At 43.5% G+C, this 26804-nt stretch overlaps 1 protein-coding gene and 1 long non-coding RNA gene across 11 annotated transcripts in view; both read right to left on the bottom strand.

Annotated features, from left to right (window-relative positions):
* LOC122240841 overlaps positions 1 to 26804 on the bottom strand; it is a 162386-nt gene that overhangs the window by 58464 nt on the left and 77118 nt on the right. The window lies entirely within an intron of this gene.
* Positions 100 to 26804, bottom strand: LOC102960588 (neuroblastoma breakpoint family member 6-like protein). Of its 8 annotated transcripts, none has more exons than XM_042993972.1 (9): positions 17818 to 17964; positions 17228 to 17436; positions 15225 to 15324; positions 12732 to 12967; positions 9083 to 9134; positions 7987 to 8150; positions 7188 to 7343; positions 6293 to 6412; positions 100 to 137 (listed from the first exon to the last, which is right to left on the bottom strand). In XM_042993972.1, the coding sequence occupies exons 2-9, from the start codon at positions 17403 to 17405 to the stop codon at positions 115 to 117; spliced, it is 1029 nt and encodes a 342-aa protein (XP_042849906.1). In that variant the 5' UTR covers positions 17406 to 17436; positions 17818 to 17964; the 3' UTR covers positions 100 to 114. The 8 variants fall into 8 exon arrangements, with proteins under 8 accessions (XP_042849906.1, XP_042849904.1, XP_042849908.1 ...); XM_042993970.1 differs by lacking the exons at positions 100 to 137; positions 17818 to 17964 and adding exons at positions 627 to 778; positions 26462 to 26804; XM_042993974.1 differs by lacking the exon at positions 100 to 137 and adding an exon at positions 627 to 1099.

Genomic DNA, 26804 nt, shown 5'->3' with positions numbered 1-26804 from the left:
TAAGGAATTTTTCAGGAAAAACAAACAAAAGCCCAAATGAGAGTGGAGTTATCTGAAACCTACCAGTTCCATGTAGATACTCTGTTTCTCCCTGTGTATTCTAAACAGAGACCTCTAGGATGGAACTTCTGCTAGACCTGTACGGGAAATATAAGGGTGAACAGCAAACTCTCAGGATCCTTCTCTGGCAGAGATTATATCATCGTTTCTTTGGGTCCCCAACAATTAGGTATGTGAGACTGCTGCTCTACTTACAGACTTTACAGATGCCTGTGAAGGCAGAATTTTTCCCTGAGTTATCTCAGTTCCCAGAGTGTGAAACACGATGTAGCTTTTGTACCTAACACCAGGTACTCAATAACCTTTAAATTTTTAATATTTTAAGTAACCTCTACACACCCAACAGGGTGCTCGAACTCAGGACCCCAAAATCAAGAATCGCACACTCTTTGGACTGAGCCAGCCAGGCGCCCCTCAATAACATTTAATTTTGGAATGAAGTGATGCACCTGGACTTTGTTGATATCACTCTGGGATGTAAATATAGTGGACATACTGAGTTTCCTTTTAGCTGGAGACAGTTTTGTGATTTTGATTTGTTAAAAAAAAAATGACAGGCAACAGAATGTATATAAAATAAACTCTATTCTCTGAGATTTCTGAATCTTCATCTTTCAAGGAAAATGGCCGTGTGCAGAAGAGCTGATGAATAGTCTGCAACGTCATTCTGACTTACTCTTGACCCAAATCCTGGACATTTTCTTCCAGCTGCTGCTGACTCCAGTTGTCCACAGAATGGGGGTGGGGAGAGGAGAGGGTTAGGGCATCTCGAGATTATCTGTGAATCTAGGTATTGGTGTCTCTTACGTAGTTATCAAATTTGCAGGCTGAAGGGCTGTGATTTCTGGAAACTATCCGTTGGGAGTAAAAACCCAAAGTGGCTGAGAAATCTGATTCTTAGAGGTGGAGCCCTCTCGCTTTCAGATTTGGGGCTTTCACTGTTTTGTTGTTTTAGTTTTTCTCATCAGTGGGGGAATGATGTTCATGACTGAGCTTTGTTGAAATAAGAACTTTTCATATTTCCACTCCTAGTTCTTACCTGAAACAGAAGGGGGGAAAAAAGCTAAGTTAAAATGAGAATCTTCTATTGGTTCTGCTGACACCAGAGGCTGAAGTGACAGCTAAGGAAGAAAAGAGGCCATGTGGAACCTGAATGCAGTTGGTGGAGAAGCCATGGTCGGAAACTACAGTCTGGAAAGAGTTGTACTAGCAGACTAGTGTTCTAGGACAAACTAGGACAAGTGTTCCGATATAAACCACTGCCCTGTGACGTGGAACACAAGGCCCCACCGCCTCATAGTGCTGAGAGCCCCACTCAATGCTGCTGCCAGTGGGTTAGCCAGATCCATACCACCTCCCCCCTCAGGATCAGTTTACTCTCCATTCTACTCTTCTGGAGAAAAATGAAGACCTTTCACACCTTCCAAAAGATGTGCCTTGCTTCAAATATGTACCGTCAGAAGCAGTCAGTTCTACAAATGAGAGGTTATTTTGCATGGAAATCTTGCTCCTAAATACATGTCTTTTTTTTTTTTTTTAAATAGGAGGGTGGTGCCAAAGGAAGAGTCCCAGAATGTGCAGGGTCCTCAGACACCATCTGTAATACTGTGGTTTATAATAAGAAATGTAAATTTGGTCTTTGTCTCAGTTTCTGGCAGAACTCCTAAACCGCTTGGAATTAGTCTTTTGATATATTAATACGTGACATTTAGAAAGTGCCAGAAGGATGGAGGTTGATTACCAAGGGAACCGACCATGTGACAGGAGGGTTGTAAACTTTTAGTCTCATCCCCCCTGACCTCTGGGGATGAGAGAGGGGCTAAAGATGGAGTTCGACCATCAACAGCCAAGGATTTAATCAATCATGCCTATGTTACGAAGCCTCCATTAAAAACCCAAAAGGATGGGGATTCAGAGAGCTTGTAGGCTGGTGAACACATAGGGGTGCTAGGAGAGTGAAGCTCCCAGAGATAGCATGGAAGGTCTGCACCCTTTCCCCAAGCCCTGCCACGTGCTTCCTGAGTTATATCTGATGTGGGAAACAAAGGTAGAAAGAAGTGTAAATAAAATTAAATTTCCTTATAACCTGCAGCCCACTGATAAATACTTGAGGCTGGCAGAGTGTGACACTCCTCCAGGAACTCCCTACTGTCTTAATGTTAATGCTTTGCTAGAGGGAAAACAACCTTAGCTTGACAACAGCCTGGCCTCCAAGTTCCCGTGAGTCTTCTTTAGCACATGAAAGTCCTTTCTGGGGTGCCTGGGTGGCTCAGTCAGTTCAGCGTCAGACTTCAGCTCAGGTCATGATCTCACAGTTCATGAGTTCAAGTCCTACATCAGGCTCTGCTCAGAGCCTGGAGCCTGCTTTGGATTCTGTGTCTCCCCCTGTCTGCCCCTGCCCCACTCGTGTTCTGTCTCTCTCTCAAAAATAAATAAACATTAAAAAATAAAAAAATTTAAAAAAACATATGAAAGTCCTTTTGGAAACTTTCCTTGTTTTTACCTTCCCCAACTCCCAAGCAATAACCAGTTGCTCTTCACAGTCCCAGTGCAGCTCCTCTGGTCCTGTCCTCGTGCTTTAATAAAATCACCTTTTTGCACTGGAGAGGTCTCAAGAATTCTTTGTTGGCCATTGGCTCTGAACCCCAATACTCCAAACCCCAATACTCAAAAAGTATTGAACCCCAATACTTTTTTTTTTAAATTTTTTTTTTTTATTCATTTTTGGGACAGAGAGAGACAGAGCATGAACGGGGGAGGGGCAGAGAGAGAGGGAGACACAGAATCGGAAACAGGCTCCAGGCTCCGAGCCATCAGCCCAGAGCCTGACGCGGGGCTCGAACTCACGGACTGGACCGCGAGATCGTGACCTGGCTGAAGTCGGACGCTTAACCGACTGCGCCACCCAGGCGCCCCTGAACCCCAATACTTTTAAACCAGTAATCAGAGCGCCTGGTTGGCTCAGTCCGTAGAGCACGTAACTCTTGATCTCGGGTTCATGAGTTCGAGCCCCACACTGAGCACAGAAATTACTTAAATAAATAATTTGAAAAACATAAAATAAACCAGTAATCTAGTAAGTAAAATATTTCTCTAAGTCCTGTGAGCCACTGTAGCAAATTAAACCCTAGGAGGGGGTTCTCAGTCAACTCTGATTTCTAGTCAGTCAGATGTACAGGTGACAACCTGGATTTGCTACTAGCATCTGGAGTGGGGGGCAGAGGAGTGCAGTCGCACAGGACTAAACCCCTAACCTGTGGAATCTGGTGCTATCTCCTAGTAGGTAACTTCTACCTCTGGCCATAGTATCAAGGGGCTATTAGTATTAGCTAAAGCCACAGGACCTATAAATGAAAGACCTGAGGCTAAAATCCATGCCTCAAGCCTTTTCACTAAATCTCTAAATTTAAGAAAAGGGAGAAGAAAGGCTCCAATCTGGAAAAAGGTAACAGGCTCTACAGTCTATTGAGTACCATGTTTAGGACAGGAATAAAACTTTATAGAAAGTTTCATTTAAGTATTCTTGTAAAGAGATTAGAGAGAAAGAAAGAAATCAGAAAGAGAAAAGGGAAAATTAGCAAATAAAGAGCAAAGTTAAACCTTGGACTGATCCATTTATACTCCATATTTTCTTTTTTTCTAATTTTTTTTAAATGGTTATTTGTTTTTGAGAGAGACAGACAGAATCCAAAGCAGGCTCCAGGCTTCAAGCTGTCAGCACAGAGCCAGACGTGGGGCTCAAACTCACGAATTGTGAGATCGTGACCTGAGCTAATTGGACGCCCAACTGACTGAACCACCCAGGTACGCCCCTACACTCTGTATTCTGTATTCAGAGCTCCACATCAGGCCCTCTGCTGTCATTGCAAAGCCCACTTCAGGTCCTTTGTCTCCCTCTTTTTCTGCCCCTCCCCTGCTTGCGCGCACGTGCATGCGCCCTCTCTCTCTAAAAACAAACAAACAAAAAAAAAAAACCCCTAAAAAAACCCCTCAAAATCTTATCTGAATTTCCTTTATCTGACTAGAGCAGAACATACCAAAAATACAGGTGCCACATGAAACCCTACTTCCAAGGGAGCTTCCTGGGAATTCAGCTGCCATGGAGACTGTCCATTACCAAGAGAATCAAAAAGTTCAATAGAATTTTCCATACCTTTCCAGTGAAGCCCTTTGTTAAATTGGTACATAAATTTTTACCTCTGGGTGTTCTGGGAATTATTAATTACTAAGCAATTACCACATGCATGTGTAAATGAACCTTGTCTTTTCTCATGTTTATCTATTGTTAGTTAATTCAAGGTCTCTGGACCATTCAAACCTAAGTAGGTAGAGGAAAAATTCCCCCCTAGTACTCTCTTTTAGGATTTTGCTTAATGAAAAGACTAATCAAAAGCAAAATTTTTCAAATTGCAACTGGTAACCATTAGTAGGTTGTCAAGTCAACACTGTAGACTTGACTACAGACTTTACTTAAAGAATCAGGAAGGAAAATACTAGATAAGACCCATTACATACAGTAAGGGCTTTTTTTTTTTTTAACATGACATTGGATCACAAAGAATTGTTTTTTATTGTGTCTTGTGATCAGAAAAATCCGAGAAACTGCTCTAGATAGACTGGTTATAGGTCTAATCTATATATCTACCTCTTCTTTTCTCTTTTTTCCATGCTATACAAACAAGCCTGTTGAGAGAGGAATGCAAATCCCATCAATGACTAGTGTTCGGCTTTCCTAAGAAACTGTACATCTGGGATGCTTCTGTATTGGGTGACCGTGGTAGACTGACGGTCCTTCCCTTTGGTAGCCACATATTTGAATCACCTAGGAGCTGTTGAAAACTAATATCCCAAACACACATGAAACCATTTTAATCAGAATCTCTAGTATGGTAGCTAGGCATTTGTGTTAGGCAAAACCAGGTTCTTATAATGACGTGATTTAAAGCTACTTAGGAGACCTGCCCTATTTCCCATGGTTCTCTTCGTTTCTCTCTAGCTGTCCTACCATGGCTTCTTTCCCATTGGACCTAAAGATTTTAATCTTCCTTCTTATGGTCTCAGGTGAATCTCTCTCTTTCTCAATTGGATTTCCAAGGGAAAAGTTTCCTTCTGTTTATCTACCTGGGCCTTTACAAACCTCGCCTCTGCATTTCCTTTTTCCAAAGCTAATTCACCACAAAGGCCCCCTCCTGTCAAGTAGCTAGGCTTTCCTATGCCTGGACCTGTCAATCATGGGTAAATAATTTACAGGTAGGGTCAAGGGTGCTGTGGGATTGACAGAAACTCCCAGATCCTTCCAGTTCTCTGAGTCATCAGCCAAGTGGTTCTAGTAATCCGAGGACAATCCTATTCAGAAGAGTCCTTGGAAAAAAGCAGCACAGGCATGAAAAGGTAAATGGAATCTTAGGTGACCTAAACTGGCCCCTAATAGATTTGGCAGGGATATCTACTGAGGTGGGCATTGCACACAGCAAAAACTCAAAAAATATTGAGCCTGGTGTATAGGGGATAGGCTGAAGGTATTTTGCAGGTTTGTAAATATTTTTGCCAATCTGAAGGTAATTTGGTTTGGTTTTGCTTTTCTCCTCAATGGTAAGAGTTGGAAACCATAAGGTGACTGGAATGTTATCGTTTGAGTGCAATACATAGTTTGTATTTTGTATCAATATTTTATTTTCTTTATACAAAATACAAGTTTGTCTTTTATTACCAATATAAGCTATACTTATTTCGATTTTTTAGTACTTTTATTTTCATCAGTTTGAAAATTGGCGTTTTGCTCTTTTAGGCTTATGGCACCTTTCTGGTCCTCATACTTCCTCAAAGACTACTGACTTAGAATCTAAATTCTGTTTCCTTGCTCTTTCAGCATTCTAAGACAGAGTTTATCTAATTTTGGCAAATTTTACTCAATCAAAATAAGTATTCTCTTATGTCTTCTCACCTCTGAGGACTGTTCTTTTCTTCTAAGCCTTGCATTAGTGAGGTGTGGTTTGTACCTGAAAGGTGAATTTCCCAGAGCTATTCATTCCTGGAGCCTAGAGTCTGGGGACCTGTAGAGGGAGCACCTAGGAGGTAGCCCTCACCATATCGAGAAAAACTATGAGAATTATGAGTCAAGAGGCTTTGGGTAGCTGTGGCCTCCCTATCATCTTTTGTTTCTATAGCTGGGTAAGGCAAGAGAAAAGAAAGCTCTGAGAGTGACCTCCTCTTGTGGTTTTTGACCACTTACCTCTGGAAATACGATTCAGGTGAGCCAGAAGGCTCAGACTTTCTTTCCTGATATCTCTGTTTTCATTGTACAGCTGGGCAAGGGAGTCCAAGCTCTCCCTGTAGAAGTCAGAAGTATATCCTATTGCAGGAAATAATTAGCAGTTTAGGCAAGTTCCACACATTTGCTTAAGATAATGCTTTCTGCAATTCCTTTTCCCCTTCTGTCTCAGCCCAGGAGAAACCTCTGGGGACTCAAAGGTTGGAACTTCAGCATTATGGGGCAGAATTTTCACCAGGCCCTGAACAAATGCCAGCTCATTCATTTGTATTATCACACCCAACAGCTGAAATTATGAAGGAGACTTTTCTCATTAAATAGTTGCTCCTTTGATATGGAAAGGGGCCCAGTCACTGTTCTGGCCCAGCCAGAGACTGGGAAATGATGGCCTCTGCGTGAGTGCAATGTAAGAGGAAGATGTGTGGAGAGGAACAACCTTGAGAACAATGAAGGGTAACCAAGACATTAGGGAGGGGGGTAAGGATGACAGCAGCAGAGACCCTCACTCTGCTGAATGAGTGCTCAGCAACCTGGGTTCTACTGAATGACTGCACAAGAGGAGAAGAGCAGCAGAAAGTGTACAGCTTAGGAGTCACAAGAAGGCTTTTGGAGGTCAGATAACTCTTAAGATGGAGGGACAGCTCAGTCTTGGGGCAAACCTCTATCTGAGCCTATTTACTCATCTAAAAAGTAGGAATGTTAATACCTGTCCTATTCTCCCTAGTTGGGCCATTTGTAAGAATAAGTGAAGTATAAAGCATGTCAAGTTCTTGAAATCTGTGAAGCCCTGCAACACATTACAAGTCCTTAGAAAGATACATATTGCCAGAAGCAGACAGACTTGGGACTCCCCTACCGTCTCCTTGGTCAGAAATGCTGAGATGATGTTCCAGCTTTTCTTGAAGGCAGGCATTGATGAAAAGAATTTCCCTCAGGTGCTGGTGCAGGTTCTGGATCTCATCTTCTGCAGCCATTCCACCAGGACAGGGAATGAGGTAGAAGATGGAGAATCCTTATCACTAATGGGGTGGCCAAGGGCCTCTCAGCAAGATCCCTGCCTTGCACCATTCTTCTGCCAACTTCCGCTTTCATCAGGAAATACCTGGGAACCACCTTTAGGAGCCTGCAGGCCTTCAAACAAAGCATGACCCAGTGCTAAGCAAACTCCACAGGGCCACCTCCCATACAAGGATATGGGAAGTATAAAGGAGGTTGATATAAGGTGGTAAAATATGGAATCAGCCTTCAGAGTAGGGCTTATCTAGTACTGGGAAAGGTGTGGCCACCTCTTATATAAGACTTTTGGGTACTAAGGAATGTCTCTACTAAATATCTCTCCACCATCATCTCTCCATTCTCCAATCTGGCTTGCCTAGACTCCATTAGCTTGCAGATGCCAGTGGGGGACAGAGTGACTGAGATGAGGTGCGGACCACGAACAATGCAACAAATTACCTGACCCACCAAGGACCTGTATTTGAAACTTGGTCCGAGCTGCGCGTCCAGCCTGATAGCTTTTTCAAGGTTAATCTTTAGGGCCTGCCTGCTAGATGGTCTCACTCAGCCTAGACCAAGGTGGTAAGCATGTAGAAACTATTGGAGCTTTATTCTCCAGGCTTGTGTTCCTTTATTCTCTTTATAATGGAAGTACTCACTGGTGACTTCCACAGCAGAGCTGGCTTCCTGCATGTCAAGCAGGAAGGAACTGCTGCGGGGAAGCTGGTGAGAGTCATGGCGACTGGAATGAGTCAAATACTGTTCATCTAGTGAGGCTTCCAGGGCTTCATTCACTTCTTCCTCCTGGAGCCCCCTGCTGAGCCTGGGGAGGATGGCAGGGAGGTAAGACAGGAGATTAAACTGTGGCAACCTGGAACCACAGCTTCGCAGCTGGTCCCGTCTGAAGCTCCTGGAAGCCATAACAGAAAGCAAAGAGGCCATCTGGATGAGAGAGAAAGCATAGCAATCCACTTCTGACGGGTTCATGAGCCTAGAACTGGGACAGAAGGGGGCAGCAGGTGCTCAGTGTACTGACCTCATAACATGTGGATGAGGAAGTAGACTCAACTATTCTAAAAGGCACTTATGACACACAGAGACCTAGAATATTGGTTTTAAAATGCTGCGGACAAATTTTGTTTACTATCGTAGGAAGTCGTCCACTGAATGCTGGCTCCTGAGACCAATGTCTCAGTTTGATTTTTTTTTTTTTTTTACCATACACGTTTTTAGAACACAGACACCAGGGATCTCTGGCTAGTTTACCTTTATGTCAGACTGACTTTAGCTAACTAAATTTGATGAATTACTAAGAAATGGTAACCAATACAAGAACTTACCGTGAACAGACAACATTGTTTAAAAGGGCACATCATTGGGGCACCTGAGTGGCTCAGTTGGTTAAGCATCTGACTTCAGCTCAGGTCATGATCTCACGGTGTGTGAGCCCGTGCCTCATGTCTGGCTCTGTGCTGACAGCTCAGAGTCTGGAGCCTGCTTTGGATTCTGTGTCTCCCTCTCTCTCTGCCCCTCCCCTGCTTGTGCTCTCTCTCTCTCAAAAATAAATAAACATTAAAAATAAATTTAAAAAAAATAAAAGGACACATCACTATATGATGAATGAATGAAACGGGTACAATTAGCGGTTTCGTTTTTTTTCCCCCAGATCTGGGACTTTGGCCTCTTGGTCGTTTGTTTCTGGAATCTTCCCTACACTTCACCATTCTATTATCAGCCCTTTTGTTCTTCAGTTACCTGGGTGCCAGTGGCTCCTGTCTATCTTCATCCTTCTTATCATTGTGATTTTCTGAGAACCAAAAAACAGAAAGAGCTAGTCAGAAATTGAGCAGATCCCATTTCACACATTACAAATATTAGGGCCTATATGATCAGGGACGTAATACTCTACACGTTTGTTTAGAATGCTCTGGCAGAGAAGGCTTAGGACTGTATCTTCAGAGAAGGAGCCTGGCAGGCTTTCTTGAGCAAACTGGACAGTAAGCCTTTGTAAGGGGATTTTGTAGAATGCTCTGGCAGAGAAGGCTTAGGACTGTATCCTGGTGTGGTGAATAATCACCATGGCATCTGCTACCAAGTCAAGGCAAAAAGTTTAAAATGTCTGCTGTTCACCAGTGCTTGGAATACTTGTTCAGTTGCCTTCTGGACTTCTCCAGTTGTAACCTTCATTTTTGCCCCATAGCAGATGGCTAAACTGCGGTTGTGTGTCCTATTAGGCTTTCATAAAGAACTCACTGCAGTCTCTAAGGAGCAAAAACTTCTGGAGAAACCTCCTAACCCTTCCAACCCAATGACTGGACAAAGGCACCTGTGCATGTCAGCGAGTGGAGAACATGAAGAGAAACTTCTCTTTTTTTCTTTTTCTTCTTTCCTGACCCGGCTTAGAGACCAGCCCAGTTGCAGAACTGCCTAAACCTTAAACCACAAAAGAGAATCTAGCTCTCTGATCAAAAGAACTAGGAAAACGGGATCTCTTGCCTGAAAAGTGTGAAAAGTACCCCCATTTATTTTCTATTTCTCAATTTTCTTGCCTCCTTGCTCTTAAAGTAGCCCCAGTCATTCAGAACTGCAATACAGTGAGGGGGCACCTGGGTGGCTCAGTCAGTTAAAGCATCTCTGACTCTTGACTTTGGCTCAGGGCATGATCTCATGGTTCGTGGGTTCCAGACCACCCTCCCTACCCCTGTCCCCCAGGGTCAGGCTCCATGCTGACAGTGCAGAGCCTGCTTGGGATTCTCTCTCTCTCTTTCTCTCTCTCTCTGCCCCTCCCCGGCCCTTGTGCACTCTGTCTCTCAGAATAAATAAACTTAAAAAAAAAAAAAAGAAAGAAAAGAAAAGAAATAAAGAAAAGCAAAACAGTGTGAGAAGAGAAATCTCTGAGAGAACTCACTCTTTCTGAACAGAGGAACTGGGAAAAGGGACCCTGGGAAACTGGAAAGTATGGAAGAAATACCAGAGAGAAGAGAGTCTGGAAAACTGTCTATGAGCTGATAAAAGTCTCAGGGCTCATCCCCAGAATATGTGTGGAATAGACCCAAGGAATCATGGCAAAGGATGAGAAAACTGAGTTACCACACAAACCAGCAACTAGTCCAGAAGAAACCTAAGGAATGTATTTGCTAGACTGACCGAAACAACGTATCAAAGGCAATGAACACTGATTTGACATTGGATACTACCTGTAGAAGGTGAGGCAGAATTTGGTCTGAACCTAATGGGGTTGATTGCCTGCTAAAAAAACAATTCCAGAAGATTTTAACAGGACCCAGGGTCTTACAATACAATATTCAAAACGTCCAGAGGACCCTATAAAAGTACTCAACATAATAAAAACATTATCATTTCACTAATGAATAAAAATCATTTGACTGAATTAAACATCTACTCAGAAAATAAGGAATAAAAAGGAACTTCCTCAAATAAGTTGGAAACATTTCTTGGCTGGACCATGCCTACTCATGTTTACATTAGGAGACATAATTTTTTTCCTCTGTTGTCAGCAGTTACTATCATAAAATAAAAAACAAAAGATTCGTTTGTTCATTCAAATATGAATAAAAGAAACAAAAACAGAAAGGGAACTTCCTCAACCTGATAAGGTACTATGATCATTAGAAAACTCAATATTAATAAGAATATCAATTCTTCTCAAACTTTTCATAGATTGAAAGCAATGTGACTCAAAATCCCAGAAGGATTGTGTTGTTGTTTACAGATAATGGCAAGCTGATTGTAAAATTTATATGGAAAAGCAAAGAACCTTATTTTTAGGTAGAGTGTTCAAGTTGTACTTCATAAAATTAAGAAATTCTGCTTTCTGAAAGATATGTTAGGAGAATGAAAAGATAAGCCACAAACTGGGAGAAAATATTTGCAAGTTAAATATCTCATAAAGTACTTGTATCCAGAAATGCAAAGAACCCTGAAGACTTGATAATAATAAAACAAACAAATCAATTTTAATATGACAAAATATGAACACTTGGTTCACCAAAGATACAAGGAGAGTCAACGGGCATATGAAAAGAACCTCAAAATTATTAGTCATCAGGGAAATGCAAATTAAAACCACAATGCATGGGTGCCTGGGTGGCTCGGTCGGTTAAGCATCTGACATTGGCTCAGATCATGATCTCATGGTTCATGAGTTCGAGCCCCGCATCAGGCTCTGTGCTGACAACTCAGAGCCTGGAGCCTGCTTCAGATTCTGTGTCTCTCTCTCTCTCTGCCCCACTCCCACTTGTGCTCTGTCTCTCAAGAAAAATGAATAAACGTTAAAAGAAAAATCTGTTTTAAACCACAATGCTATGCCCTCCCCACACTTATTACAATTGCTAAAAAGACAAAAAGCAAAAGAACAACAACCTGAAAATATCAAAAGTTAATATTGGGGAACAGCTGTAACTTTTACACATTGCCAGTGGGATCTGAAATGGTATAGCCACATTGGAAACCAGTGTAGCAGTTTCTTCTAGGTTAAACGTGCATTTACCACATGACCCAGCAATCCTACTCCTAGATATTTACCCAAGTGAAGTGAGTGAAAACATATTTTCAGGGGCTCCTGGGTGGCTCAGTTGGTTAAGTGTCCAACTCTTGGTTTCTGCTCAGGTTATGATCTCACAGTCGTGGAATCGAGCCCCAAGTGAGGCTCCACACTCAGTGCTTGGGATTCTCTCTCTCTCTCTCTCTCTCTGTCCCTACCTCTCCCTCTGCCCCTTTCCCCCACTCATTCTCTCTCAAAATAAAGAAACAAACATTTAAAAAACCCCACATATTTTCACACCAAAACCTGCAGGTGAATCTTTAGAGCTATTATTCATAATAGCCCCAGACTGGAAATAATCCAAATGTTCTTCAGTGGATGAATGGATAAATAAAAGTGGTACGTCCGTATAACGGCACAGTACTTAATAGTAAAAAAGGAAACCAACTACTGATACATTCTGGAGATGGAAAATCTGTAGGGACAGAAAACAGATCCAGTGATTGCCAGTAACTGGGGTTGGGCACAATGGCTGACTACACAGAGGCACAAAGGAACTGTGAGTGGTGATGGGACTGCTCTATATCTTGATCGTGGCAGTGCTTACAGCACTGTATGGATTTCTCAAAGCTCACAGAACTGACACTACAGTGGGCTAACTCTGTAAATCAATTATCCTTAAAAGAAAGAAATGTCTGTGGGGGCTCACCTTGGGCCCAGGTGAGTCCCCCTAGGTAGTTCTACCTAATAGCATCACTATCAATAGGCTGAGAAGGGCACAAAACAGCTGGACAACTGGCTAAAATGTCACTCTTAGAGTCACGTGGAAGCATGGAGACTTATGTGAGGCTAGGACCTTGGGAGGAGCTAAGGGTCTCCAGAACCTGTAAGCCAACTTACCAGTGAGGAGTTTGCTGGCAAGGCTCTCTGCCAGCTGGCTTCCTTGGGCCAGCTGCTCACAGAATCTCTGTCCCTGGTAGTAGGGAATGTCAGCACTCCTGAGGAGGCCCTCAAAAGACTTGACTATGCTCTTCGTATGCTGAATGAAAAGATAACAGACACCTTTCCCTTCTTGTATCTTCTGTCGTAAGTGGGTCAGTTCTCGGGCATGAGCCTGAATTAGGGTATCATGTTTCCTAAGGTAGGAAAGAAAAGTAAAATATAACAGTGCATGTAGTGAACGATAGGTTGTGGGAGTTTCAACAGAGACATCTCTTAGAATGCCCCTAAGGAATTCCCCAACTTGAATTCTTATACAAGTCATGTGACTTGGCCTGCCTGTGGCAGAGGGAATGAGGAAACAGCATTGGGTTTGTTTGTTGTTTGTGGGGGGCCGGGCCCGGTGCCAGGCTGAGACCGGGTCGAGCAATGTTCCCAGTTGACTCAAGCCAACCCGGTGGTCCCCCCTCCCATTCATGTGGGAGGCCGGGCCCCGGCGCCAGGCTGAGACCGGGTCGAGCAACGTTCCCTGTTGACGCAAGCCAACCTGGTGGTTCCCCCTCCCATTCCCCCACTTTCAAGGGCATACGAAAGCTTTGTCAAGGCTGAGAAAGTTAATTCCTAAAGCCTGTGGTCTGCAGGTGTTGGCAGTAATGCTACCTCCCTTTTTCTACCCCGAGTCAGATAGAAACAAACATGGGAATTGTGTTTTGCTAGCAATCTTATCAACAAGGTCTTGTGACCTGTCTAGAAAATGCACAAGAAACACAGAACTAAATGTTTTGGTGGGCAGCAATTATGTGAAACCTGTTTATTCTTAGAATGACCTAACCCATAAGAGTCTGGTTATAAAAGATTGTGTACAGCAACAATAAAGCCATCACTTGGGCTATCAGCCCAGGGGACCCTCCTGTTCCCAAACTTTCTCTTCTCTCTTTTCTTCTTGCATTCCCCTACCCTCAGGACCCTGACCTCGGTGTTTGTCGCGCCGGCCGCAACAGTTGTTTTATTAGCTCTGTTTTGAAAAGATGCCCCTTTAGTTCCTCAATTCAGACCACATCCATTTCCATGGAATATATACTACCTAGCATTATACAGAAAGTTGCACGCACACATGCACAAACCAGATACGGAAGTGTTGGATGGGTACGTGTGGTGTTAATTCAAAGGATGAAAAGGAAAATCAATGTAAAGGTCAAGAAGGATAACATTCTTTTGAGTGACGTGAAAAGAAGTAATAATCAGTAAGGAGGCACTTAAGAGTAAATAAAGTTCTGAGTAACAATTACATCACTCTAAGTGGGTTTTCACCATTTTCTAATTATACAAATATTATGCACAGATTCCAATCTAAAAGTGTGAGCTCTGCGAGGCTAGAGACAGTGCCATGTAGTACCCAACTTACAGTACCCAACAGAGTGTACACACACAAGTAGGCATTCGGTTAATACTTAGAACCACATAATCCTAAAGCTGGACTAGATATTTAGGTCTACCTCATCTGATGCCTGAATCTCCTCCCTGCTGTCTACTAAATTATATTCTACAGATTGTCTTTCAAATTCTATTCCATAGAGCTCTTAAAAAGTGTCAGAGTTGGTGAAGGCATAGACTAGGGAGCAACAGAGGCTCCAGACCTATGCCTTCTTCAATCAAGTATCTCTGCTTTAGGAAGTTTTATACATTTGAGCTTCTCAGATTCCCTTTCAATAAAGGGTTAAAAGACATCTGGAATCCCACAATCTCCCCTATATTTGAAACAATCTGAGGATGGACAAGGCTAGTCCTCAGCACATTAATAATCCATTTTCCCAGACTGCTTGATTATCTATCTGCCCAACAGCCCTACCAGTTAGTACTCCACATAGTATGGTACTTAGAAAAAAAATCAAAGTTGAGAAGGAGAAACATTTTTATCATGAAAAAGGCACTTTGGAAAACTTGGGAAAATCTCTCTTATGGTAGAAAACGTTAGTCCATTAATGACAACTACCACTCCCGTAAAAAATAAAAGTATAATGATTACAGAAAATATTTGTTGAGAGCTTCATATGTATAGGAGATGGTTTTAACCTGTAATCATGTGTCTCATCTTCATAACCCTCTGAGGTAGATACCGTTGGTATTTTTATTTTGCAGGTGAGGTAGCTGAGGTAACTGAAATGCAGGAAAGCTGAGTGAATTTGCGCAAGGCCACCCAGCTGGAAGCCACATTGCTGGTATTCCATCCCAGGCATCTGTCTCCATTTTATTCTTATGCTATTTAAGAGAGAACCCCAGAGACCGGACTGTTCTCCCACCCATTCCCACAACCCCGCCGGTTGTCTTTGTCTGGTTCTGTGCCTGCCAGGTACTCTCCTGCCCTTCTCCTTGCACATGCGCTCTCTATACTAGCAGCCCACAAGGCCCACTTAAGACCGTAATTCACACCCTCCCGCACAGGCACCTCCTTACCCCAGCCTTGCAGCTGGGCTCCTCTTCTCTGCCAGCTCTCCCTCAAACTGCGCTCCCTCCTCCAGCACGGATTCAATGAGGGCTTTGTGCTCTTCACTCTCTGAAAAAAACAGACACACCTGCCTCAGTGGAAAGCTGGACACGCTGCTCTAGTCACTGCCTTCACACGAGGAGGCAGGGTCCACCCCAAGGACAAATGTAACCCCATTACCAGGCTCTCTGCTGGGATTTCCACATTTCATTCCTCAATCTCCCAGGCTACATGGCACTTGATTGCTCCCCATCTTAGACATGGGGAAAGAGAAGCTCATGGGCAGGTAACTTGCTCAACTGGATTCAACTGGAATGAGACAATCCCTGAGGAATTCACATCCCCTGAGGTCTGACTCCAAATCTTGGGCCACTTTACCAAGCTTGGTAGCCTCTGAAATAAACCATTAACCTGGGGCGTGAAGTAGTGATTTCCTGCATTTAGGATGTCTCCGAAGATTGTCGGACTGATGGTTCTCCCACGTTGAGAGTTTCAATAACCCCCTCAATAGTTCAAAAATTTAAAAGTTTATCTGGATACAAGGGTGTAAAATGTATATGGAGGGGAAAAAATCTGAAAGACGTATGTTCAAATGCGAACAGGTGTTGTGTTAGGTTACAGGAAGAGAATACACGGTGCTTGCCATTGCACTGTCCTAGGTTTTTGAGAATTATCATGTAATCATCACAACTAACTGCAAAGGCAAATATTCTTACTACCATCACAGGTGAGAAAACTGAGGCACAAAAAGGATAACTTCGATTTGGACCCAGAAGTCTGGCCCCAGGGTACATGCTCATAATCACTGTACTGTATTATCCTTACACTAAGATCTAGGGCAAGATCTCTTTACTAGCTCCAAAATATTTGTTCTACAATTGTGATTTTATAATAAGCAATGTAGAAAAAAAGCCCTTTATACTTCCACACCCCAAAGCTCATCTTTTTCTTAATAAGTAGGCTTTTTTTAAATTTTTTCTCCATGTAAGTTGGATAAGCACATTTCATCCTCTACTGATTTACTGAAAAATTGTAGGAATTTGAAAGCAAACTCAACTTCAATGTCAGCAAGCATCCTCCTCTACTGTTCCTGTCTCTCATGTGTCCTCACTCCATCATGTTTCCTTCAGTCACTACAGCTTCCCACTGCTACCCCCCCACCCCCCAGGACAAACACGTGTGAGACTGTCCAAGGATTTCCAAATGTGAAAGCTGAGCATGGAGAGGGAAGGGCCAGCTCCTACACAGACCTGGTCTGCTGGACCGGAGGCCTCACCCACTTAACCTCGTTCTCATTTTGGCCCTGCATCTCAAAGCCCAGATCCTGGACCAGCTTGCTGTCTGCAAAGTTCATATTCAAGGGAGAGATCAAAAAGGTGTTATAGAGTCTCTGATTTTCCTGGAAATACATTCAATCTCACAGAGTGTAAGGGGCGGCTTCCTGGAACTTATATGGGAAAAGAATCTGGCTCCAGGCATCAGGACTTCCCTCAGTGTTTGCTATTGATGTTCTCATCTCCAGGTATCTGGTTGAGTGGGAAACAGCTTTAAGCTCCCATAAGGCAGGGAGGGTAGGCTATTACACTATTATGCTAGTATGGCTAGCACAGTGCTTTGCAAACGGGTACTTAGAAAAAGTTGGAACTGAATCCTGAGATATTTAAGCCAACAGTGTTACTATATGTTTATAGAGTCTGATACATGTTCCTGAGAGAGAAAAGACAGTTTAATGCCTGAACCCACAGTTTAGCCTCTATGCCTTCCTACCCTCTCACTATAAACGTCATTCCTTTGTGCCTCAGTGTTTCCATCTTCTGCAAATTGAGAGTAACATATCCACTTCTACTTTTCCAGGGGTATAGTCAGGATGAGATTTATTTTGATGGAGAGAGAAGAATAAAGTTTGGGGAGTGTTTAGTTTCTGAGGGAAGATGGGCAGTCACTCTGGTGACTGTGACCACACTGGGCTTACTGTATTTCTGCAGCTGGTTGGCCAGGGAGTAAGCAGTAGCCTTGGATGTGAGGAATTTCTCTGTGAGGTCTTGGAAGCTCTGTTTGGTTTTTGCCAGCTGGGAGAGCAAGTTCTGGTTGGTTTCCAGGATGCTCATTTCTGTCCTTGGATCAGAGAAAGTGGTGAGAGATTCTGCCATGCTGCAGCTGTGGCAGAAGTAGAGCCAGAACCTAGGAAGGAGAAGCCCAAACAAATAATCATAAACAAGTGAATAGGTTATGGTGACAGTTGCACTGCTGGTAAATTACTACACACAGACCTCGGTGGCTCAGTTGGTTAAGCATCCAACTCTTAGTTTTAGCTCCGGTCATGATCTCACAGTTTGTGAGTTCAAGCCCTGCAGTGCAGAGCCTGCTTGGGATTCTCTCTCTCCTTCTCTCTCTGCCCCTTCTTCTCAAAATAAATAAACTTTAAAAATTTTCTTAGAAATCATTGTACTGTACAACTCTAATAGGTGAGTTTTATAGTATGTAAATTATACCTCAAAGTTTCATTAAGGGGAAAAAATGGACTTAAACACGCTAAAGTATGCAGATGTAATTCATACTTACTTTGGGGCTAAACTCTGTCAGCATTCCACAACTCTTAAGAATTCTCAACCACAAAAATAAGGCATAAGATAGCAGAGCTCAGAGCCAAGGCTACCATGCGCAGCTTAGGCTCTGATAAGAGTGCCAGAGGAAGCATCCAGCCTGCCGGGCAACTGTCTGGAGTCACAATAACAGAACTGGAAAGTAGGGAGTGTCATGGAATCTTAGGAGCCCCAGTCTTCCAATTGCTGAGGCCATACTGATATATAAGATCACCTGGTCTGTTCTGAAGGTCACCACCAGTGGGGACCACCCCATCCCCAGCAGCCATTTTCAGTATTTGTGTGGCCATGTACTGATACCACAAACTTACCTCTTTCTAAAATTTAAGGATATTTTTCATTGTTTATTCTTGTAAGTGCACAGAAAATATGAAGGAATCAATATTTTCCCAAAATCTTTCATTATCTTAAGGACTGTCCTGAAGTCACTTCACTTTTCCTTCATGAAAAATTTAAAACTTTTAGATAGTCTTGGTGTTCTTTTTGCTTCTCTAGTTTTATTCCACATTGGTTTAATATTATAGGAAAAATTTCTGAGTATAACTCAATGTGTGGATAATTAATTTATAAGGATTTCTATCCTGTATCTCAATTTTCTTCTTGCCACAGGCTTATGTTTGCTTCTTTTCTCTCACTGAGGAAGCTTATTGGCTTTGCATTAAACTTGAAGTCAAGTTTGACATCCTTCTTCCTAGCCCCACCCTCTTCCTGTATGTATGGATTGCTTTGTGTCATAATCTTTATATACCTATTTTGTTGGGTTTTAAAAAATTATTTATTTATTTTTGAGAGAGAGAGAAATAGGGAGCAAGCAGGGGAGGGGCAGAAAAACAGGGAGACAGAATCCCAAGCAGGCTCTGTGCTGTCAGCACAGAGCCCCTTGAGGGGCTTGAACTCACAAACCATAAGATCATGACCTGAGCCGAAACCAAGAGTCAGACAACTGAGCCACCCAGGAACCACTCTATGTACGTATTTTGGGATTGTCATTTATGAATTTCATTCTAGCTCCACAGGGTATCTTTCCCACTTGTCAAAGTTACTGAAAGAGTTTTTGTATATGTCTTTGAATGCATGTTGTGGCCACCTTGGGCTGACTTATAAACTGATGTTATTCTTCATGTCCAGAGCTGTTTTTGTAGAACACTGATTGATAGTTTGTGTTGACCCATATCTGTTGACTTGCGGTTGTATTCTCAGAGCACGGTAAAAATCAAGGTGATAGGTCAATGGTGGTTACTGGTGGTCCACATCATTCCTGTACAATGAGATTTAGTGACACAGAGGCTAAGGTTTTATTTTTATTTATTTATTTATTTATTAACATTTATTTATTTTTGAGACAGAGAGAGAGAATGAACGGGGGAGGGTCAGAGAGAGAGGGAGACACAAAATCCAAAACAGACTCCAGGCTCTGAGCTGTCAGCACAGAGCCCGACATGGGGCTCGAACTCACAGACTGAGAGATCATGACCTGAGCCAAAGTCCTATGCTCAACCGACTGAGCTACCCAGGCACCCTGAGGCCAAGGTTTTAAAGAGCCACACAGGTAAGAGAGAAAGTGATCCTTTGACACCTTACTTCCTACAGATCATTTTCTTCCTGGTTTTGTGAGCCTGACACTAGAGAAACTTCTCTGGAGTATCTGTCTCTTCCCTTTAGCTACTTTGCTTTTCCAGGCTAGTGGCCCACACATGCGTGACCATGGCCACCTCCATCTGTGTCACTGAACACTCATGACCAAGTGAAAGAAGACCAGACAGACTACCCATCCCACTTGCCCACTTGCAACTAGGCTATGTGATAGTATTGGTTTGTGAGATGTCTCAAATTAAGTGACTTCAGTCCTTTTAAATGTATTGAGGCTTCTCTTATGACTTAGTGCATGTCGATCCTGGAGACTGTTCAAAGTGCAGTTGAGAGAAATTGTATTATTCTGCACTTATTGGGTAGAGTGTTGTATAGATGGCGGTTAGGTCATGTTATTTAAATCTTCTATTTCCTTGTTGGTCTTCTGCCTGGATCTTCTACCCATTATTGAAAGTGTGGTATTGAGGTCTCCAACTATGACTGTTCAATTGCCTATTTCTCCCTTGATTCTGTCAGTTTTTGCTTCCTGTACTTTGGGACTCTGTTAGATGCAAATGTTTTTATTAGTAGTATAACTTCCTGATGGATTAGGCTCTATATCATTATAAAATGTCACTCTTTATCTCTCCTAGCATTTTTTGTTTTAAAGTCTCCTGTCTTTTTTGTCTGGTACTAGTTTAGTCATTCCAACTTTCTTATGATTGCTATTTGCATAATTATGCTATGTTATATGGCAAAAGAGATTTTGCAGATGTAATTAAGTTGTCCTTAATTGGGGGTTCTTATCCAGGTGGACTGACATAATTACATGAACTCTTTAAATCTGTGTCTGGGTCAGAGAGATTCAAAGTTTGTCAGGGATTCAATGAGGGAGAAACTCTTCATTGCTGCCTTTGAAGATGGAAGGGGCCACAGGCACAGAAACCAAATCCTCAGTCCTACAGCTTCATAATTAATGCTACCTACAAACATAAGCTGATGATTTTAAAAAAATTGTTTTTAATGCTTAATTATTTTTGAGAGAGAGAGAGACAGAGTGCAAGCAGAGGAGGGGCAGAGAGAGAGACACACACAGAATCTGAAGCAAGCTCCAGGCTCTGAGCTGTGAGCACAGAGCCTGATGCGGGGCTGGAACCCATGAACTGCCAGGTCATGACCCGAGCCAAAGTCGGATGCTCAACCGACTAAGCCACCCAGGCGCCCCCCCCCAAGTTGATAATTTTTAAAAATACATTTATAGTATGTGCTATACAGAGTCAGACAGACTCTGTCTCCATGCATCCTTCTTTTCTGCTTTGTACTTGCACATTACTATATCTGTCTAGATTTAGGAATAACTGCCAGTGCTTCATTCAGCCTTTTCTCCTTTTTTGCATGTGCTATGGCTCTCTGGAGCCAAATGGCACCACTGAGGGGGCTGAGCACAGGGCAGCTGGCTTTATTGTAAGCCACAGGCTCCTGATTTAGACTCTGATTTTCACCCGCCTACAAGGCGCAAGCACACTCCTCACAGCTTCCTGTCAGCAATATATGGATTACTGCCTAAAAGCCTTGCCCTTCCCTGGACCTGTAATGTCTTTAGTATTATTGGGGTATCTGGCCCACCCCAGAGCTACTCTCCTTCCTGGAGGTTCAGTTACTGCATCCCTACTGCATAGTGAGAAGCTACCAGGTGGCCAGCCGGAGGCCCAGCATGCAAATCAAAGTTAAATGATGATACTTTCTCTAGATCACTTGGAGTTGTAGGCAAATGTGGCAAGGATATTATTTCTAAATGTTTTACACTACAGAAACACACCAGAACTTAACTTCCCATCTTGGAAGATACAACCTGGAGGAGTGGTTGTTATACTTCAGGCCAAGCTCTAATCCTTCCAGAATCACAGTTTGGCCCCCCAAAGCTGTCAACCTATGGTTCAGACAAACTCTTGACTATCTTTTATTCCAAAATAATTGCCAGGTTCCCTTTTTGTTGTTGTTTGACAGCTTCTAGATGCTAGATCTCTGCGTAGACTAGATTTACAAATCTAGTAAACAGTCCTGTTTACTAGTAAACAGTCCTGTTTAGTAAAATAAACAGTCCAGCAGAGGTAGTAAAAAGGATTACTGTTCTAATCTTGCATGCACAAAGAGTCCCACAGATGCTCTGCAAGGGCAGCAAATGAACTGTGTTAGGGTCAACAGCAAACACACACATTGGCCAGGAATCAAACCTGGGTACATGAAGCGACAACTACTGCCACTGGACTATCAATGGTCTGAATTCAAGGTTGCTTGCATAGTTCATAACATTCCCAATAGTTCAGGTTCAAGATTCAGTGACCCCATAGCTCCCAACTACACTGAGAGCCCTTCTGTTTTTGGAGGTTGGTCTGTAAAGAACCAATTGGAAGAGAACTACACTGAAAGAGGCTAGAAATTCCCAGCTGACGTCTGCAATCCAAAATTGCCCCTGAACAAAGGTCTCCATGCTCCAATGGCACCTTGGAGACATGACTACTAAGAATTCCTCTAAGACCAAGTTCTATGACATTTCCTCCAGGAACTTCCTCAGAGGAATCTTTAGTGGTCTTTATTCCAGCTGCTACAGAACAGATTTGAATTAATTCAGAAGCCAGAAGGTCAGGCACACCAGAGTTGTTACTTCCTAATTTCTGAGCACAGGCAGAGGCTGCTTGGTTCTTTCATTATGAATCCATGTTTCAAAGCTAACACAAGTATAGTGCCCACTGCCTCAACTGAACCCTGTCCCTGGAGGTTGGGCCCTGCAAATCTTCTCCCATCACCTCTCAGGGTCAGTATGGTCCTAATGGCCAAGGGAGAGAGGACTGCTCTTGGTTGATTAACTCCTTTGATCAGTGTGGTCCAGATGCCTTCAGGACCTTGATGATTGGGAACCAACATGTTAGGGTGGTGCAAACTTTTGGGAATTTATCTTCAAGGAGTAAGACTCAGACAAAGCACAAACTTGGTCTTCAGCCACCATATGTGTTGCTGTATATTTTTCTATACTTGGGAAGTAAACTAGCGTCACCATTTGGAACACATGTAAGTGTTCTCCAGCCATCCTACCCTTGTGTGTATACCATAGAGAAAGTGTTTCCTGATTCCATGATGAGACATGAATAGGAAAGATCTTTTTAGCTGGTAGTGTTCAGGAGGTGGGAACAAACCAGATGCCTGTAAATGTGGGAATAGATAATAAACATGGTAGAGACATGCCACAGTATTCTATGCGGCAGATGGATATGATGAACTAAATATTGAAAACAGTAATAATAGGAAGAATTAGGAAATAGAAAAAATATTTATGGAATAATCTTATTGAATCAGTTAGAGCTCAGTTTAGAAAACTATTGATTTCACCTTGGAAGGGCTGGCAAAGTAGAACACAGGTGGAAGCACTGGTACATGAAATTCAATGCCTTTCCTACCTGCTGCCTAGGAGTCAGGAAGTTTTGACTGCTGCCAATACCACTGCCTCACACACACTCTAAATTGGTGACTAGCCGGGGTGCCTGGGTGGCTCAGTTGGTTAAGCGCCCGACCTTGGCTCAGGTCACGATCTCGCGGTCCGCGAGTTCGAGCCCCGCGTCGGGCTCTGGGCTGATGGCTCAGAGCCTGGAGCCTGCTTCCGATTCTGTGTTCCCTCTCTCTCTGCCCCTGCCCCGTTCACGCTGTGTCTCTCTCTGTCTCAAAAATAAATAAACGTTAAAAAAAAAATTAAATTGGTGACTAGCCATGAGAATAAGGCTGCCAGCCACGAGTATCTCTAAAGAGTCATGGTTCCATAACCTTGCTTGCCATCAGCAACAGCAATAGGAAGATTGCCTCTCCTCACTTTTGCCAAAAACACATGAGTGGATCTAATCGGTAGAACATAATTTCTACCCAGAACCCAACCTGCAAATAAGTCTGAGAAGTATGATTTTTAGTTTTCTAAACTCTTCAACTAGAAGGAAGGTGAAATGGATTTTGAATGAGCCAATCCACATTTAAAGTGGTTCTAAGCCAATCCCCGCTAAAGAGAGGACCACATATTTTTTTAAAGACACACACATTTAAATATGCAAAGAGAAGTTAGAATTAAAGGACATATACTAAACTCCTTAGAGTATGTGCTCCCAGGGGTGGGGTGGGGGGATGGGAGTGGGATGAACCAAGAAAATAATGAAAGACAACAAGGAGGAAAGGGCATTCATTGCTCAGGGCACCCACCATCAAGTGTCCTGAATGAAGGAACAAAGTTAGCTTTATCCTCTGTACCTGGGATCTATGAAATCCATAAACTAATCAGTGACATGAAATTTCAAAAAATGCAATAGGAAAACAAAATTCTTTCGAAACAGACCAGTTAAAATAGGCAAGGAGAAATTATTAAGGACAAAAATCACACAGAGGTAGTGGAAGTGAAAACAACTCTCAGCAATCTCCAACCAACACTAAATACAACCAATTATAATGGATCCAAATCCCCTCAAAGTGGGTGTAAAAGTAAATTTCAGCTACAGCAGTGTGTTAGACAGAAAAGGACTACATAGGGGCGCCTGGGTGGCGCAGTCGGTTAAGCGTCCGACTTCAGCCAGGTCACGATCTCGCGGTCCGTGAGTTCGAGCCCCGCGTCAGGCTCTGGGCTGATGGCTCGGAGCCTGGAGCCTGTTTCCGATTCTGTGTCTCCCTCTCTCTCTGCCCCTCCCCCGTTCATGCTCTGTCTCTCTCTGTCCCAAAAATAAATAAAAAACGTTGAAAAAAAATTTAAAAAAAAAAAAAAAAAAAGGACTACATATTAAGAACAGTACAATCTGTACCAGGCTAATTGTAAGCAAAAAAGTGAAAATATGACTCTTAAAGACAGAGGGGAGGGGAAAGTTTTTAAACTGGTTGAAGAAACAATATTTTAGTGTCTACAGGAAACATCAAATTGTTTTTCCCTGGCCACCTTCTCTGGCCAAGATGGCGTCATGAAGGAAAGAAATCTTGGAATTTTCACTTTTATTCATCCTGTATAGGTCTCTGCAAAACTTCACAGTTTAAAAGCAGGGCTGTTTGATCCTTGGTCTTCTCTAGACACTCAAAAGAAGCTTCAGAGGTGAGGAACTCAGTTACCACCCAGATTTTCCTCAGTAACTCAGCACATACCCAAAGATCCAGCCTCCTGAACCTTCACTGGGTGAAGAACTGGTGAAAAAATGGGAGGAAAGGGTTTGGGAAGTACTCAGCAATGAGAAGGCAAAGCGATAGCTTTAGGCAGGGAGGGAATTAACTTTCCCTAGGTCTACATTAGCTTAAGGACCAGACACAAGAGCTGATTTTTTTTTAAGATTTTATTTTTAAGTAATCTCTACACCCAACATGGAGCTCAAACTCACAATCCCAAGACAAAGAATCGCATGCTCCACCAACTGAGCCAACCAGGTGACCTATTTTCTGATGCTTTTCTAGAAGTCTATTAATCTACTTGGAAAGAGATTTCCTCCCTACCCCCAGAATTAGGCTCTTTCAAATCAGATATTTTGATTTGAGTGCCATTACTTTACTTTACAGTGCTGCCTTACAGAAATCCCCTGGGACAGCCTTTGCTACAGGTATTTTCTATATGCTACCTCTGTTTTCCAGAGAGAACTGCTGTGTAAAGCTATTTTAGAATTGCTTTTTCAAAGTCCTTCCAGACACTCTTTCTGATTAGACCTACTCCAGCAATTGAGAAACAAGCATCAGTCGTTCACTAGTAGAATTCTGGCCTTCTATGCGGGAGGTCTGGGTTCCATTCCCAGTCAAAGGAGGGTTTTCCTTGCACTTTTATGTGCCCAGTGTTCTCTCTGTTGGATTATCTATTGCACTAGCAGCACAAGTTATTACAGGGTTGAGGGTCTCAGGAGGCAATGCTAAAAAGAAAAAAGGGCAACTATACCCCCTTAGGTTAATTCCAGAGCAAAACACACTGAGGTCTAAACAAGGGATTTTTTAGAGCTCTGTCTTTGAAAGGACAGGTTAGTATGGTGGGTCCTTTTGAATACTTGAAACCAAAGCCATTGTTACTTTTTTTCTGCTGGCAAATATCTGGAATATAGTGTCATCCGGTCACTGATTAGCATGCTGGATCTTGGGCTGGGCTGACCACTGAGCAGTGTCTCACTATAGAGTGACTATCAAGAAATGGGAAGTCCAGGAAGGAGAGAGGCTGTGCGGCCCAGCAGACACCCTCGTGGCTGGGGAGACATTAGCAGCCCAAGGAAAGGTTGTGTGGAGGAATTGGCATGGACATGAGGGAAGCTACAGAGAGGGGCCTCAGACTTTTCTGTGCGGGTAGGCCCTAGACTTCGGTGGTACTGGCAAAATTAAGGACAAGAATGAGCCCCAAGTGGAGAGCAGCCTGTACAAGAAAATCATGTTTATTTTACACTCCCCCAAGCAAGACCTTTTTTTCCAATGTTTATTTACTATTTTAGAGAGAGCGCGCACAAATGCAAGGGACGGGCACAGAAAGCGGGAGAAAGAGAATCCCAAGCAGGCTCCGCAAGGCCAGCACAGAGACCACCAGGGGAACTCGATCCGGTGAACCCTGAGATTAGGACCCAAGTCACAATCAAGACTCCCACGCTGAACCGGCTGAGCCACCCAGGTGCCCCATCTAAGTAAGACTTTTGGTACGTGGCTCATTTTTAATGCTTACGTATTAGCAGCACTTGGGGGAAGGCCATGACTATCACTGGCTCTGGAGCTTTGGAGGAGACTCTGGAAAAGGAAGGCTCTTGGAGTCATCTGGTTTGTTTAAGCCAGTTTTCATCGACTCTTTTCCTCAGCAAAGAGTGGACGAGGTTGCCTAGGGGAGGCGCCCCGCCTTAGACCCTGGGGTCCCTAACATCCCCCAAATGATTCCGAAAGACAAGGGACGCAGCAACGGAAGTGGCGCGGACTGAGACGGCTTTCGAGGCAGGCTCCGTGCCCCCAGACTGGACTCGCGTCCCTCCCACCCCACCTCCCAGCCCGCCGCGCCTGCACTTTCCACCTACTTCGGCTGCTGCTCTGCACGCTCAGGGCCCACACAGAGTGCTCTTCGACGCCGGCCTTCCCCTCACGCCACACGCCCGCTTTGTCCGAAAATCCTGCTGCTGCTTTTGTTAATTGCCGTCTCGGAGCCACACAACCGGCTTGCTGATTCGGGCAAACGACTCTCCCGACACAGGCGGGGACAATGACGCCACTCGCGACCCCCGCTCCACTAGGACTTCGGGGTTTGGGGCCTTTACCCTCGGGACCCGGGGCTGGGCCGCCGTTGAGACTTTCTGGGCTCTGCCCGTCAAACTAGCCTCTTCCGGGCCCGGCCTCCAGGGTCAGGGGCAAGGCCGGGCCCCC

The sequence above is a fragment of the Panthera tigris genome, chromosome C1 (genome assembly GCF_018350195.1).
Source record: "Panthera tigris isolate Pti1 chromosome C1, P.tigris_Pti1_mat1.1, whole genome shotgun sequence".
NCBI lineage: Eukaryota > Metazoa > Chordata > Mammalia > Carnivora > Felidae > Panthera > Panthera tigris.
Note: the sequence above shows the minus strand (reverse complement) of the source record. Positions and strands in the feature narration are given on the sequence as shown.